Source organism: Stegodyphus dumicola, chromosome 1 (genome assembly GCF_044657685.1).
Source record: "Stegodyphus dumicola isolate Sdum_Otavi_A_Nest chromosome 1, ASM4465768v1".
NCBI classification, from domain to species: domain Eukaryota; kingdom Metazoa; phylum Arthropoda; class Arachnida; order Araneae; family Eresidae; genus Stegodyphus; species Stegodyphus dumicola.
This window is the reverse complement of record NC_140768.1, coordinates 4,148,603-4,164,705: the sequence shown is the minus strand read 5'-3', so window position 1 is coordinate 4,164,705 and position 16,103 is coordinate 4,148,603. Positions and strand designations below refer to the sequence as shown.

The window sequence follows — 16,103 nt, the reverse complement described above, 5'->3', positions numbered from 1 at the left end:
GTCTGAAGTAGTGTTCGATACTATCGGGAAACTTTACTCTTACATGCAATTAACCCGTTGCGGGACCTAAAAATTTCCTTCTGTACGCACAGAAAAATTGAATGACAAAGGATTTATAGGTTTCTCTTAATCTTCCTTATTTATAGGAGATGGCAGATCAACACAAACCAGTCCATATATTTTAGCCATGTCTAGTTTTTTAAGACCCTCCTTTTTCAAAGAAATCTTCCAGATTTGTTTTAGGGTTTAAAAGGAATTGTTTGAAATGAAATTTCTATGTTATTTTTTGACTGTATGCTAATTTCCTTATTCTATATTAGTTTTAAATTTTCACCTTGAAATCTTGCCTAAAATCAAGCGGCGAACCCTAGGTGTGCCCAGACCGGGATAACCGATAATCTAGGACAACTGCGAGTCTGTATTCTTTGTTTCTCGGCATCTCATCGGTCAGTTCTTTGACAACAATGGTCGTTTCAGCACTCTTTTCGAAGCTCTATTCAATCAGTGTGCCACTTTGGGCACACCCACAGAATTAAAACGATAAGTGCTATCTTCACAAAATTTTACTTGTGTAGTCCTCTAGGCCTAACTATACTGCCTACTTTTTTTTTAATAAAAACTTCGACTTTAAAAGGTAGCGTGCCGGAAAGGGTTAAACGTGAATTTTCCAGTTGTCTATTTGATTTGGAAGTCAGAGCTATAAATTATCAGCTACTTATCAGCAGTTGCGCTTTTTTTGGGGGGGGGGGCAAGTCTTGAAATTCACTTTGTACGTTATATTAACTCAGACCACTAGTTCTGGTTCAAATAAACTTTTAGTTATTATTAATTATTTAATTTAGTTCTGTCATTTTTCTTTTTGCTGGCGATAACTGTCCTTGAAAGTTGTGTGGTTTAAGTTGGACTGCTAGGTTCAACAAAGTAACCTGACACATAAGGAATTAAAAATTTAGAACCACACAGGAAGCGTAATATTCAAAAATAGTTACGGAATGTACAAATAATTACATTATAACGATTCATAAGCAGAAACAGTGGATGCTAGCAAATATGTAACAATATATTAAGTTATATAGAGCATCTTAGGGGATAGAATTCGAGGATTTAGAGCTCCTTCTTCTCCACCACTAACCTCACAAGAGTATTTTGGGGTTGACAGATTTTTATGTGTGCTTATTTTGAAAAGGTATCGAAATCGCAAATGTATATGCTTTCGTAACCATCGGAACGGCAAATGGAGTTGTCAAATTAAAAATTCATTTTCATACCTTCGTCGAAGTGTGTTTCTCATTTAAAAAACTTCAAGAATTTGAGAAATAATTTCTTAACAAATAATATAAACCTTCTGGAGTATTATAATATACGTTGTATTATATACATAATATACAATACGTATCTGAAGTATTTACGCAGACGATCTTGTTTTGAAACGAATTATCCCTGGTGATGAAAAATGGATTGTCTACAACAGAGTTTCTTAAACTTTTTAAGTCGCGACCCCTTTATATCAATGAGATTTCTTTGCGACCCCCAGGACTCCATAAGTTTTGCTCAAATCCGAAAACACGTGAGTGAAACAGTCAATTTTTTCACTTGTACTACAATATATGATTGCAGTTTTATGTCATTAACTTTAATTTCTAGTTTTAAGACATAGAACAATGTGAAAATTTTAAATAAGTAACAGACGAAATGACAGCGTCACGTGTGAAGCAAGGAAAATGAACGTTTATATTACAAAAAGGATGCGTCGAAACGTTTTCGTTCTTTCTTTGTCTGTATTGTCTTATCTTTATCTATTTTAAGATACATTGTGTAAAAATATTTGGTAATTGTAAAATTATTATAATAAGTTAAAGAAATATGTATCAAAACTGCTAAAATTTTTGCGACCCTCGGGGTCGCGACCCACAGTTTAAGAAACCCTGGTCTGCAATAACATTAATCGAAAAAAAAAAAAAAAAAAAATCTGAAAGGTTTCAGATTTTAAATTATTTCCAAAGAGGCATTTTTTAACGTTTTGTGTGTTACCTTTATTTATTTATTAGCATGCTCTTTGCACTTAAACCACAAAATTCAGTTGAAGAGTAATGTCGCAAAATAATTTTAAAATGAGCATATCTTTAGAATTTCCCATACACAGTTCCGCCCGCTGGCGATAAAAAGGGTTTCCCCCCCCCGTAGAGTGTTGCCATTGCTCGCTTTTAAATCGTTGAGTTTGTTAATCAAAAATTCGTTAAAGTTTTACAAAATATGAAACCGATAATAAAACAAATTCCAAATTTCAAATTTGGTCTTCCAGATGCCCATATTCTCAGTAGGATTACGTCATTAAAAATTGGATGGCTCTAGGTACCGTTGTTTTATCACAATGCAAGAAACACACATACATTTATGCAGATTCTTCATTATTTAATTTCTTCAAGTATAATATAGGACGATAGTATTTGGTGGCAACAGTTTGAAAAGTGAAACGGATAATCAGAGTGATTCAATGCAAAATCGCAAAACGAAAACAATAGTCCTTCAGGGACAAAGCCCCTTTGGACTAAAGATCATAGTTCAGACATGATGAATCAGCACAAATCATATTGAAAGCTAAATTGCATCAGAAAAAGACTATGCTGTAAGTTTAATGGGATTACCAAGGTGTGTATTTTGAGCTGCTTCCAAGCAAGCAAACAATCAACTCAAATGTTTACTGCCAGCAACTTATGAAACTCGAGAAAGTAATCAAATCAAGAATTGGCAAATAGTGTTCCACCACGACAAATGCGAGGTCTCATATCTTTAGTAACACGTACGGAATCATTGGAGCCTGGTTGGGACGTGATGTCGCGTCCCCCATATAACCCCGAACTTGCACTATCAGATTATCATTTATTTATTAAGTTTACGAAACTTCTTAAATGGTACAAATCTTAATAATAACAATGATCTTAATAATGTGATTCCTATAGGCATTCATTCAACACGTTACGCTCCAAGTCTGTTTTCTGAATAGTTACATTCTATGCAAAGATATTACGAAGCAGAAAATTAGCATTACTGAAGTCCGGAAAGAATTAACGCTGTCCCTTACAAGTTGTGAAAAAGAAGACATTCCATCGAACAGAAATGCAAGAATATCTAAAAAAAGACAGCATAAATTCCAAAGGAAACCGGGAAAAGCCTCTGAAGTACGGAAATATTGTAAATTATGTTATGATAATGCAACAGAAGCTGGTAATGGGCAGAAAAAAAGACTAAGAGAGCTGTCACATTTTGTAATAGCTGTAATGGAGAACCGTTTTTATGTTTACCGTGTTTCAATGAAATCCATTAGCCCTGTAATGAATCAAAATTAAGTAAATTTTAAATAAATTTTCTGTACTTCCATAAAATAGAGTAAATTTTATAGTTATATATCATGTTACACGCTGTCGGCCAGCGGCGGTCGACGTGGCCTAAACGGAAAGTCTAGTGTCAGCGGCTGACGTGGCGCTCAACGTGTTAAAATATACGCTAGCGTTTTTCAACACTACAAAAAATGAAAAATTGAATATCATTTTTCATTGTTAAATTGCTAAGTATAAGCATTTATAATAAATAAGCAGTTTAAGCTGCCAGTCTTCATCTGGCTTTTAAATGTACCGGAAAAACATCTGAAGGGAACACCAAACGTTAAATTTAAAAACTGCGCAGAATTTTACTCTGCAGAACAACTTCATTAAAAAAAATTACATGTAACAAATTTAAAATGAAATAAGCAATAGCCCTTAATACAAATATTAATTATCCTAATAAATAAACTAACAAACTTCCCCTTGCCTTTTCTCGACTAACGTAAAGTATCCAAGAGAAACATTAAATATAAGAAACTGCACAAAATGATCGCCCTTATTTTTCCAAGTGGCAACAGTGCTGATTTTCAACAGTCAGCAGCCCAGTATACAATTGAAAAAAAAAAATGTTGCCAAAACCACATTTCTAAAAGAATGAAACTATTCAAAATGATGCAATAAAATCGAAAAGATAAAATTAAAAAAAAAAAAATCTGATTTGAATTTTGAAAAAATCGCTTCGAGGGGCACTGGCTCTTGTTTAGATGTATCTATACACCAAATTTCGTAGCCCTGGGTCTATTAGCTTACGCGCAGCACGAACGAAAGACACAGACTCTTTCTTTTATTATATGTAGAGATTATATTTGAATAACTTTCGAGAATGAGACAGAATTTCAGTTTAAACACAATTTAAGAAAACATATTATGGAGATTAATTACATTAAAAAAATTACCATATTTTGCGAGAAAATAAATATTTTCCTGTTCTCAGATTTAAATATTTATTAAATTTAGTTTCTATTAATAATAATAAAAATTTTTTTCTAGTGTTAACATTTTCCTTTTGAATAAAATCCAACTCGGAATGAAAAGTGAAATTATCACCTAGTTTATACCTCACACCATCTTTCACATTACAACAGCGTAAGCCTTGCTAAACTGACATATATAAAAGCAATATTGGTTTCTGTAATAATATTGTGCAACAAGCTTATTAACATTCAAAATATTAACCATTTAATTTTATAAGGAAGTTGATTGTATGCATGAAAAGAAAGATAAAACGGTTGTTGAATTTTCTCTCGGAAATTTACACATTTAAATGAAATGCATTTTTTGACTCAAAACCACAAGAATTTCCCCTCTGCAGAGAATTTACTCCTCGTATGTAGTATTTTAAAAGCACTTAAGAAGTTCCGATAAGTTGTTCAAAATATAAAGTGTTCGAAATGAATTTAATTAGGAAACATGATAGGGCAGATGCTTCAAAATTTATCGTTGCGTTTTATTTTTGGTACACGTGATAAATTGCATTTCGGAGAGAAATTTGTAGCAAAGATCCACAATGCATTTCTTCCGAGACATCATTTGTTTATTATACTAATAATACAAAGCCCAGCAGTCATACGTCAGTTCTAGATATTATAAATTGTAATTAAAATGATTTGTGCAAAGGTTATAAGGTATTTCTCCCGCTTTCCAAGCGTCCTTCGTGGTGTAGTGGTTCTGCACGCTGGCCCGGTATTCCAGAGGTCCGTGGTTCGATTCCCGGCGAAGGCGTTGTTAATTTTTCATCTCTCCGGCCTCCAAAAAATATCCTAATGACTCTACAAGTGGCGCCCGAACTAAAAAAAGGGTTGTGGATGATGATTCTCCACAACCAGGATTTGGCGACTAGGTCCCCTAAAACCCTAGTCGCCCTTTAAAAAGGGGAGTATATAAGGTATTTCTCCCGCTTTCCAAGCGTCCTTCGTGGTGTAGTGGTTCTGCACGCTGGCCCGGTATTCCAGAGGTCCGTGGTTCGATTCCCGGCGAAGGCGTTGTTAATTTTTCATCTCTCCGGCCTCCAAAAAATATCCTAATGACTCTACAAGGTGTCTGCTAATTCCAACTGAATTACCCAAGGCAGTCGGCGAAGACGCCCCTTTGCTTACTGCCCATGGAGGTAGGAAGTAAGATGGAGTCGCCCTAAACAAGTTTCTCCCGTACCCTGCTCTGAAGCACCGGCGATCCCTACGTGGTGACCAAAACATTGGGTCATTTACCATTGAGTTCTATGGGATTTGACGCGTTCGGGTGTAAATATTTTGTAATTACGTCGCAAATATACATATAAATGTATATATTTTCTTTTTCTACAACACTTCAGAGTCCTAAGTATGTGAAAACAACATTTCATTCTGAACGGAATTAAATGCTATACTTTTCACAGGACAGTTTTCTCAGAATGGTTTAATTTGAATGAAATATTTTCACAAGTTTTCGTTAATTACATTAGAAAAAAAATTAAGGTAATTCGATTTTATTCGGTTAAGGTACAAAAATTAAGATCAAAGTTTATTGTATTATTAATATTAAAATTATGCATTATTTCTTTTCTATTTATAGAGCTTCTTCCTAAAATACTTTCTTAAACATGACAAGATTTTTTGGCTTCTGAGGCATCTTTTAAATCGAAAAATGTAAGTCAATTTATAATTAATGCTCTATTCGGTTCATTTTAAATTAGAGAATTATTAGGAATTAAATAGTACTTGACTTTCTCTGAACATTTCTGAAAGGGAATAAAATAAGTTTTTTTTTAAGTATTATTTAAAACTTGTAACTGAGTTATTATAAAATGTAAGGGGAATAATTATTTTAATTATACTTATTAGATTTTTTTTTTTTACTTTTCATTTCAACAATACATATTCCAAAACTCTTTATTACGTTCTTATGTGCGTATCTCATAGCATTTGCTTTACAATACCTTTTAACAGACTGCTTTCCAATATGAACAATTCTTGCTTAAATAGTTTTATAACGTATTTGTCAACAGGATTTCAGTTTATGTTTACAATTCAATATTAAGATTATTATATATTTAGATAACATTTATAATCATTATAAATTAGATACATTTAATAATTAGATTTCTTCACAGTACTTTCACAGTTGTTTATAAGTGAATAAATTCTTCATTTCAAATACATTTATAAATAATTTAATGAATATTTAAGTATTTTGTCAAAGGCAGATACAGGCTTTTTGCAAGCACATGCATAAATTCCCATACATATTTCCTATTTTTCATTTCCGGCATGTGCAAATCTTTAATTTCTGTGCATTCACTATATTTTTCGTGTAAAGTAATTTACACTAATTTAGCATACACCCGAAAGTTTTACATAAAAAATATATATGAATATAATTTGAATGAAAATTATAAGTATTATTTTTAATACCCACTCAAAGGTAAGTTTTCCTTCAAAATTCCTCCACGATGGCATCTCTCTCTTTAGGCAGATAGCCCTTGCATGCGTTACTCTATTTAATAAAAACTTAATCTGACCTATGTGCCTAATTACAAATATTTTAACATACATAATTTTATATTTATAAAACGTGTAAGCCCAAAGTGATTATTTTTCAGATATATAAAATTAAAATGATGGGTTTAAAATGAGCAGCAGTAAAGCCTCTCCTTTAAAAAAATTTAAAAGGTACATGTTACAATAATATATGGATGTGAAAAAAAATTGTTTTATTTAAAACATTTTGACGTTTGGAAAATGAAATAAAAGTAGCGAATACTCTATCAAAGGTATCGAAAGATGTATACAATTTTAAATGTACCGTAAGGTATTTTTCATTCTTTAAGCATAACATTTTTCTTAAAATCTATATTTTTGTAGTGCAACATCTTATAATTTTATAAAACAGATTCATAATCAAAATCGCTGTTGTTAGTTATCGAAAAATAACCAAGATGTAATTTTTGCGTAAATGTCACTAAACTATACAAATTGCTATTATCCATCACACTATGAATGTTTCTTTCAAGCGAAAGTGTCCCTTTTTCGATCTATGGAACTGTCGTGTGTCGAAATACTATCAGAATCTTGTCAAGACAGCTTCTGAATGTAAACAAAGAACACCCCATCTGGTGACCGAAGCTTCAAAGCAGAGTGCTTCACTTTTAGCGCGGGTTGGCCCCTCTTCCCTTTTCTACCTCCATGTTACTGCCCCACGGGGTTTCCTCCTTCTCCTTGCTTAATTGTTTAAAGTAGAGTGCAATGAAGAAAACCACTGGCGGTACATTTCTTAAGAGCTACCGCTAGCTCAACAAATAAAGGTAATTTTAATAATAAAATGTTAATTCACATGTCAAAGATCTCTTTGTACACAACATTTCTTGTGTAGATCTTTCCATCATTTAAGCTCGCCTTGCAGAGGACCATCCATTATTTTTAATTTTACGTCTGTTCTTTCACGAACTCTGGAACAGGCAACACAAAGTTGATCGTGTCCAAATGCAGGCTCAGGTAAAAAAATGCCAACACGCTCAAGCGTTTGGCCCTGAGACTTATTGATGGTCATAGCAAAGGCAAGTTTTACAGGAAATTGTCTACGTCTCAATTGAAACGGCAACCCTATGCCGTGGCAACTTCACCCCATTGGCTAGTACAGTTACGCAAGCAACCCATAAACTATCGGCGACAAATAGACACTTAAGCCGCATATAATAAAGATATTTATATATTTCATTTTATTTGTGTTTTCATCATTGCTGGTTTTTTCTGATTGATATTTCCGAATTCTATTATTTAGAGATGTTAAATTTATTTATTAAATGTCAAATGCACGTGCTCTTGTAATTTTAATTTTTCCGGGTTAGCTTTCTCATAATATTTGTCATACGCTGCACTGCACGGGGAATAAAACAATTTACAGTTACGCAAGCAACCAATAAACTATCGGCGACAAACAATTAAGCTGCATATATATAAGATTATAGACCAGTGTTTCTCAACCGCCGGTCCGCAAGAAATATTTGTCGGTCCGCTAAATATCCAGCTACCTGTCCAAAATCCAAAGTGTCATCGACCGACAACCGATATTACAACGGCACCTACATTACAATAAAATTTACAATACAATTTATGTGAAAAAATTGTGCCAATGGGTCGAATTATTAAAGTTTCCGGTCCGCGGGAACGTACCGAAATATTTTGCCGGTCCTTGGAGTAGATCCAGTTGAGAAACACTGTTATAAACGTTAATAAACTTGCTGCAAAATAGTGTAAAGAAACAAATGCTGTTTTTATATATGTGTCACTTTGGCAAAAGCGTACGCTAATGCAATGTGAAAGATAGTATGCGGTATAACTAGGCAATAGTTGCATTTTTTATTCAGGGTTGGATTTTATCCAAAAGAAAAATATTAACACTAGAAAACATTTTGAGCGTTATCGATCGAAGTTAAATTGAATGAACAATCTCCATAATTAATTCCACATTAATCTCCATAATATGTTTCACGCATACTCAACCTTATATTTCGAATAATGAAGAGAGCAAGAAGGGACAAATATGATTTATAACAGAAATCTATGTCTTTTGTATATGGCGTCGCCAAATGTAGCCAAAAATTGAGGACGTTCGTTTACTACTTGGATCTGTCAATAAAAGATCTTTGTTAGTGCTGCCAAACAAAAGGTTTAGAAACCTTTCAGGGAGCCACTTCCCTAATAATATCTGACATTGGCCAGTATTTCTTGGGAAGCAATCAAATTAAGCACATCAGTAGTAGTGGATTGATTTGGGTTATTTAGTTATGCCAAAGCACATGAGGGCTATCTGCCTAAAGGGAGGGATCCCTTCGTGGAGGACTTTCTAAGGGAAACTGGCTCGTATACACGTTACACACGGGGAAAACCACGAAAACGCCCTTGCAGCCAGCCCGTTCGCGAGATTCGAATCTCGGACCGAACTGCCAGTGTTCAGCGTCTTTACCGCTCGGCCGCTGGTGGGCCTAGTAGTAGTGATTTTTTTCGAAGTCGATCACCTTTATGAAAACCTAAAATTGCTTGAAAATAATTTCAATTTCGTAAAGTTTTGAGTACGTAATTCCCAGGAACAGAAAAAAAAAAATTAGTAGATTGGGGAATGTTATAAAATTTAAAAATGGCAGTACTTTTTCAATTTTTTACTTTTAAATAAAATAGATATACAAATATATTATTTTATTACGTTAGTTATAATAATCAATTTTGATTTGTTATAATTCTTCAGTAGAAAAATTTTGTATTTCCAAACGACTACGGGGTTTTCAGAAACCGTTAGCCACTTAATCAAATACCTCTACACTCGGCCCACCAGCGACCGAGCGGTAAAATCGCTGAACACTGGTAGTTCGGTACGAGGTTCGAATCCCGCGAACGGGCTGGCTGCATGGGCGTTTTCGTGGTTTTCTCCATGTGTAACGTGTATACGAGCCAGTTTCATAAGTCCTCCACGAAAGGCATCCCTCCCCTTAGGCAGATAGCCCTAGTGTGCTTTGCCGTATCCTCAATACACCAACACCTCTACACTCCGGCGTAATTTTGAAGTCAGAAGATGACTGAATTTGTTGGGGGGGTGACGGGGTATGAAACTATTAAATCCATCTTTCGGTTCAAATGTGTAATGCGTATCCAGTAAATTCCTCTTTACTAGATAGGAAAATGAGAAATCTCTCAAGTTCTCGCATGGAATCAAACAAAATAACATTTTAAAACTTAACAATTAAAATACAGTAATTTTATCCTATCCGTTAAGTCGAATATAAAACATTTTGCATATAAGTTATGGCAAATATTAGCAAGAAAATAAAGCATTACTTCTTCATTTCAAAGAAATATCACCTTCTTTTTAAGGAACAATTACATTATTAGACAGATTTGCTTGGAACTATAGACAGGCTCTTAAAATACATCTCTTTTGTTAATATTTCGTTAGTTGAAAATTGATTAAAAAGAACTCGATGAAAAGAAATTCAGAATTATTTAATTGAAAACAAAGCAGTACATCCTAAGGCGAGGGGTGTCGTGCATTGCACAAAAGAGAGCATTCTACAATACCGCATAGTGCTCGAAGGGAGCAGAAGAAAGCACCCTTAATTCTTAAAATAAAGACCTACGAGCTCGTTGTTGGCGGTGGAAAAAATTACCCAGGAACAAAGAGAAGTCATGGAAGAGGAATAAAAAAACTGAAAGAAGAAAAGAATGGAACTTAACTAGTTGAAAACACCATTCTCTTCAGAAGCGCTGAGAGAAAGAAGAAATTTTCTGGGGAAGAAATGAGAACGGCAAGAGAATACAATGGAGCATGATTACGAAACAGCGTCATGTATTATGCTATATACTCGTATTTTGTGAAACATTGTGCGGGAACCTTTCTTATTGGATGTACATTAAATTACGAGAAAATTTCTTTTATTCAATCTTGATACATTATTTAAAGATCTTACAGAAAACAAGAAAATGTGCAGTTATATAATAGGTTTGCAGTTTTAACAAGTCGAGCATTGAGATATTAAATAATTGATAACCTTGGACGTCAATTGCATCTACTACAATATTATGATTATACGATTAAGTTATATATTAATACGACTATATATGATTAAGTTATTCATTCCTTTCTTGATGAACTGGCATACTATACTTTCTGGTTTCAGAAAGTTCTTATTGAGTGTTTCTGAACTTGTGAGAATGAAAACAATGCAACTGATGAAACCTTTATTAGGAATACCAACAACTTTTTGAATCGATTGAGTAAGAATGCAAATTATATCATACTATAAATATTTATGTCCGTTTGCAATGTTTATCAAAGACATTCGCAAAAAAAAAAAAAAGTGTGGATGTTCTAAAGTTATAACTGAATATTCGCCAGTCTTCAAGATAAATATTTAAGTCATCGGGGTCTTGTTTAAGAGACCGAACTTCTATGATGGTAACATTTTGCAGATTAGCAGGGCTGCCATCTTCGCCCGTGTTACTATTTGAATAGGCTTTATCATAGACACGACAACAACCAAACGTAATAAAATAAAAAAAAAATAATAAATAAAAAAATCGTGGAAATGGATGTGCATTCACAGTTTTCAGATTTAAAATACTCTTCTAGGAAAAAAACACACAAACCTCAGTTATAGCATTTTTCTTTCGGTTATAATGGTACGGGAAAGAAAGAATGCAAGAAATATGGAACTAAATGCAGTAATTTAGTTAAAACATATAATTATGACTTACAATGAAAAGCACATAATTATAATTGACTTCACTTACAATGAAAAGCACATTCATAATTGCGTATTTGACTTTACAAGTAGAAAAACTGGTATGTTATACGAATTCTGACGCATATAGAAACGAATACATTTCATGTTGGATCATAAGTCCTGAAGCATCCTGACTGTAAGTCTTTGTTATGCCATTTTAACAGAAGAATTTTTTTGCACTGAAATGAGTTTTTGGTTTTACTTAATTAGAACAATGCACGACTGCTACCTGCTAAGGGAAGGAATACCTTTTGTGGAGGACACTCTAAGGGAAACTGGCTCTTATACACGTTACTCATGGAGAAAATCACCAAAACGTTCATGCAACCAGCTCGTTCGCCGGGATTCGAACCCCGGACTGAACTACCAGTGTTCAACGTTTTTACCGCTCGGCAGCTGGTGAGCGCACTGAAATGACAATATGAGATTTATGTACGTATTATAGAAAACTGCGCAGCGATTTTTATTTTCTCTGAAGTAAAAAAGAGAATCAATTGGCCATTTTTTGTATTGCATGATATCATTCTATTCGCTGAAACGTTATACATTGTTTGAGGTTGCGGCAGAGATCGTTAATAGGGTCTTATGTTTTCTTTGCTAGCTGAGTTCTTATTACTAAGTTTTCTGAAGATATCAGAATCTAGTACTGCCATTTCAGTTAGGGTTGTTGTGTGTGTATTTAATTATGGCAAAGCACACTAGGGCTACCTGCCTTCGTGGAGGACTTTCTAAGGGAAACTGGCTCGTATACACGTTACACATGGGGAAAACCACGAAAACACCCATGCAGCCAGACCGTTCGCGGGATTCGAACCTCGGACCGAACTACCAATGTTCAGCGACTTTACCGCTCGGCCGCTGGTGGGCCATTTCAGTTAGGGAAATTTGTGCATCTTTTTATGCTAAATTTTTTGGTAATTTGCAAAGTGTTTAAAACTTTTAAACAGCGCTTCGCACCAATTTGGATTTCAAGCATTGGCAAAACTTTTCGAGCAATTCGTACCCCTTTTGTAGATCCACTATTCATAAATTTAGCAACAGATTTCACATACTCAAACTCCGCGTAACTAAATAAAGTAAACCTGAACCAGTATTCAGACTTGGAGGCCTTAACGTGGAAGTTATTTGTGTTAAACGTATATTAATTAGGTAGCAAAAAATCTGCATTCTTGGCTGAATTTAACACTTTCAGGTTTTTAGTTTATTACATAGTGTGTATTAACAATACATGTACCAAAAAAGGGAATCTTGAAGCATATACAACCGAAGAAGAAAACACACAAAGAGCTTTAATTCCACGTATTTTTTTACTGATACACAAAGCAACGAATTAAAATTAACTCGCGGGAAAGCGCGTGGGGTATGTCATACCCCAACCCTACATAAAAGTGGAATATTCCTAACTTGTGAAACTGAAATTCTGTGCTGCTTTCAGTAGCTGAGTTTCTAGTTGTGGTTGACGTTTAGAACCGCTTTTTCATTGCCTGCGTGTTTCAGAAAAAGGTTTATCGGTATTTGTTGGAACTGGGGTATGACACACCCCAGGCACCTGTCCGCGTAAGTGTTTTTCTGACTGACTATTTAGTTCAGAAATTTATTTCTAGAGTGTAACAGTAAATATTTTTACTCGCAAGTGATTTTAAAGTACTTGACATTAAATTCTTAAAAATTTCTAACTGCATTATGATAAAAAATGACTCCCTATGAATTGGAGATGCAACGCCTGTGAGATTTATTAGAAATATTTGAAAGCGACGAAGACTGCATTTCTGAAACTAAAGATGAAACTAGGAATATTTTCTACACTGTTTTGATTTCGAAAAAGATAAAACATTAATTCCTGATGTTCGTAAAAAAGGAAAAACTGTTCTTATGCTTTCAACATAATATAACGATCATACTATAGATGATACTATTGGAGAAAAAAAAAGGTCAGGAATTATGTTTCTATAAATATGATTAAAGGAGTAGTGGATATGGCGGATGAAATGTCAGCCAATTATTCAATTGCCTGAATAACAAGGAGGTGGCCAATGGTAATTTTCTTTCCTGCACTGCATGTTGCTGTAATAAATGCGTGAATTATATTACATTCAACTGCTAATCCACCAACAAGAAACAGAAGTCTGTTTTTGAAGGACTTATCATTACAATTAATGAAAACAGTATTGAACAAAGAATCAGAGATTAATACTTTACCAAGAAACTGAAACGTACTGCATGCAAAAACAAAAGCAGAAGTTTCGACGAAGAATTAAAACAAATACATGAAATTCGAAACAACTATATGAAAGATGTGATAAATTTTTTACCGTCGCGCCAAGGACGGAAGAACGTGAATGAAATGTTTAAAATGTGAAAACATTCTGTGCCAAGAACATATGAATGTATTTCGTTCAAAGTGTGAAGAAATAAAATAAGCATTGTGTATTAGAGATGCAATGAAACTTAGAGGCATGATGTTTGTTTTTTTATTATTTTCATTTATCTTAATTTTAACTCTAAGATTATTTTGGAAATTGATTTTTTGAAACCCATTTATTATTCAAGTATTTATAATACACGAGAACAAGAAAAACAGCGTTAAAACTAAATAAAACTATTTTTATCGTATTTTAAATATTGGGGTACGTGATACCCCACGCGCCCACTCTAGTAACTTTTGTTGGCGCGACTTCCGCCGGATTAATGTAAAATCTGAACTTTTAACCTGTTAATCATTTCAGTTTTTGAGTTCTAAAATACTGAGATTCTAAATTATTTCACAAAAGATGAGGAAAGAAAACTGATCCAGAAATGAGAAAAGTAAACTTACATTCTTTTATTTATTATACCAAAAGTATTTTTAGCTGATTTAGAACGATTTAATAAATTTTAGAAAAGTAAAATCTTTTCATTGTTATTTCCGAAATAAAAAAGAAAAACAAGAAGAAAGAGTAAAGGTGCTGCTAATGCTAGTTAAACATAATCGACAACCCTGGAAGCTACAAAATGAAAATAAGCTTTTAACTGAGCCATCATATATTTCTGCATATTATTCATTATTTTTGCATTTTGATTTTCATTAGTGCGGTTCTTAATTCTATTATTAAAAGTTTTATTTTAGAGAAAGTTAGATAAAAAGTATCTTTAAATCGGAGAAAAAGATGTCAAAATTGTTTAAAAATGCCTCTGAAGCGTGAAATATAAAAGAAGGTATTTCTAGATGTAAATAATACTTTTATATTCTGCTTTTGTATCAATGAATCTGGTGTCAAACACCGTTATAAACGTAAAAGTTATGTCGTCATGTATTAAACTTTAGCTTACCCTTTCTTCAATATAAGATTTTGTATTTTGCATCGTGAAATCTGAATATCTTTAAAGCACTAGTTCACGTAATGAACTATTTATAGACAATGTTTGCGAATTTCTTGGGTGCAAATGTTTTCCGAGTTTTCGCAAAAACATGAAAGAAGAATTATATGGATTTGATTTATTTATTTAATTTGAATAGAATTTTACAAACTTAAGACTATTTGATACTAACATCATGATATTAGTGTAACGTATAATAGTGTATTATATAGTGTAACATCATTATACTAGTATGTAAAAACGGTATGTATTTATAAAAAAAGAATACAATTTTTTTTCTACTGACTCTTTATATTCATAAATTATTCGCGATATCCCATATTTTTAAGCACAACTAACTCATTAAACATAGTATACACACGACTTATTTGAAGCATGTTCAGCGTTAATGATAATGAAATCTTCTGTCAAGATCATACACTTTCTTTCTTAATAGTCGTTTAAATAAGCCTGGTTGTATACTAGTATATTATATAGTGTAATATCATTATACTAGTGTGAGTGTGTAAAAACGGTATGTCTTTATAAAAGAATACAATTTTTTCTACTGATTCTTTATATTCATAAATTATTCACGATATCCCATATTTTTAAGCAAAACTAACTCATTAAACATAGTATACACACGACTTCTTTGAAGCATGTGCAGCGTTAATGATAATGAATTCTTCTGTCAAGATCATAACACTTTCTTTCTTAATAGTCGTTTAAACAAGCCTGGTTGTTTCATAATTAGGCATCCGCAGTTTTTAATTCCCATTTGATTTCTCTATAAAGACGAGCACTGAAGCAAGTAAGAACGAAAATTGGAATTAAAAGTAACGAGCTACACTGCCTTTGAACAAAATTGTGTTTGTTACTTTTTGGAAATGGGTGTTATCACTAAGCGGTGGTACTTACATTGAGGAATCTTACTTCTCGCCAAGCCGGATTGAAGCTTATGTCATTTTATTATAGTAACTAAAATAAGGAAAAAAACATAAAAGATTTTCGGGAAGAAAGCTCGAAAGTTGACAGATCTTTTGTATTTTCATATAGATAAACTTAAATAACATAAGCTTAAATCAAAGCTTTATGTCTTCAGAAAAATGACACTATAATGACTTGAAATT

The 16,103-nt window shown here is 33.3% G+C and overlaps 1 protein-coding gene across 1 annotated transcript in view; it reads left to right on the top strand.

Annotated features, from left to right (window-relative positions):
- Positions 1-16,103, top strand: part of LOC118181484 (uncharacterized) — a 137,651-nt gene that overhangs the window by 15,726 nt on the left and 105,822 nt on the right. Inside the window, exon 2 of the mRNA XM_085812369.1 lies at positions 5,934-6,007. Coding sequence (XP_085668495.1) covers positions 6,006-6,007 — 2 coding nt within the window. The 5' untranslated portion in view covers positions 5,934-6,005. The remainder of the gene's footprint in view (positions 1-5,933; positions 6,008-16,103) is intronic.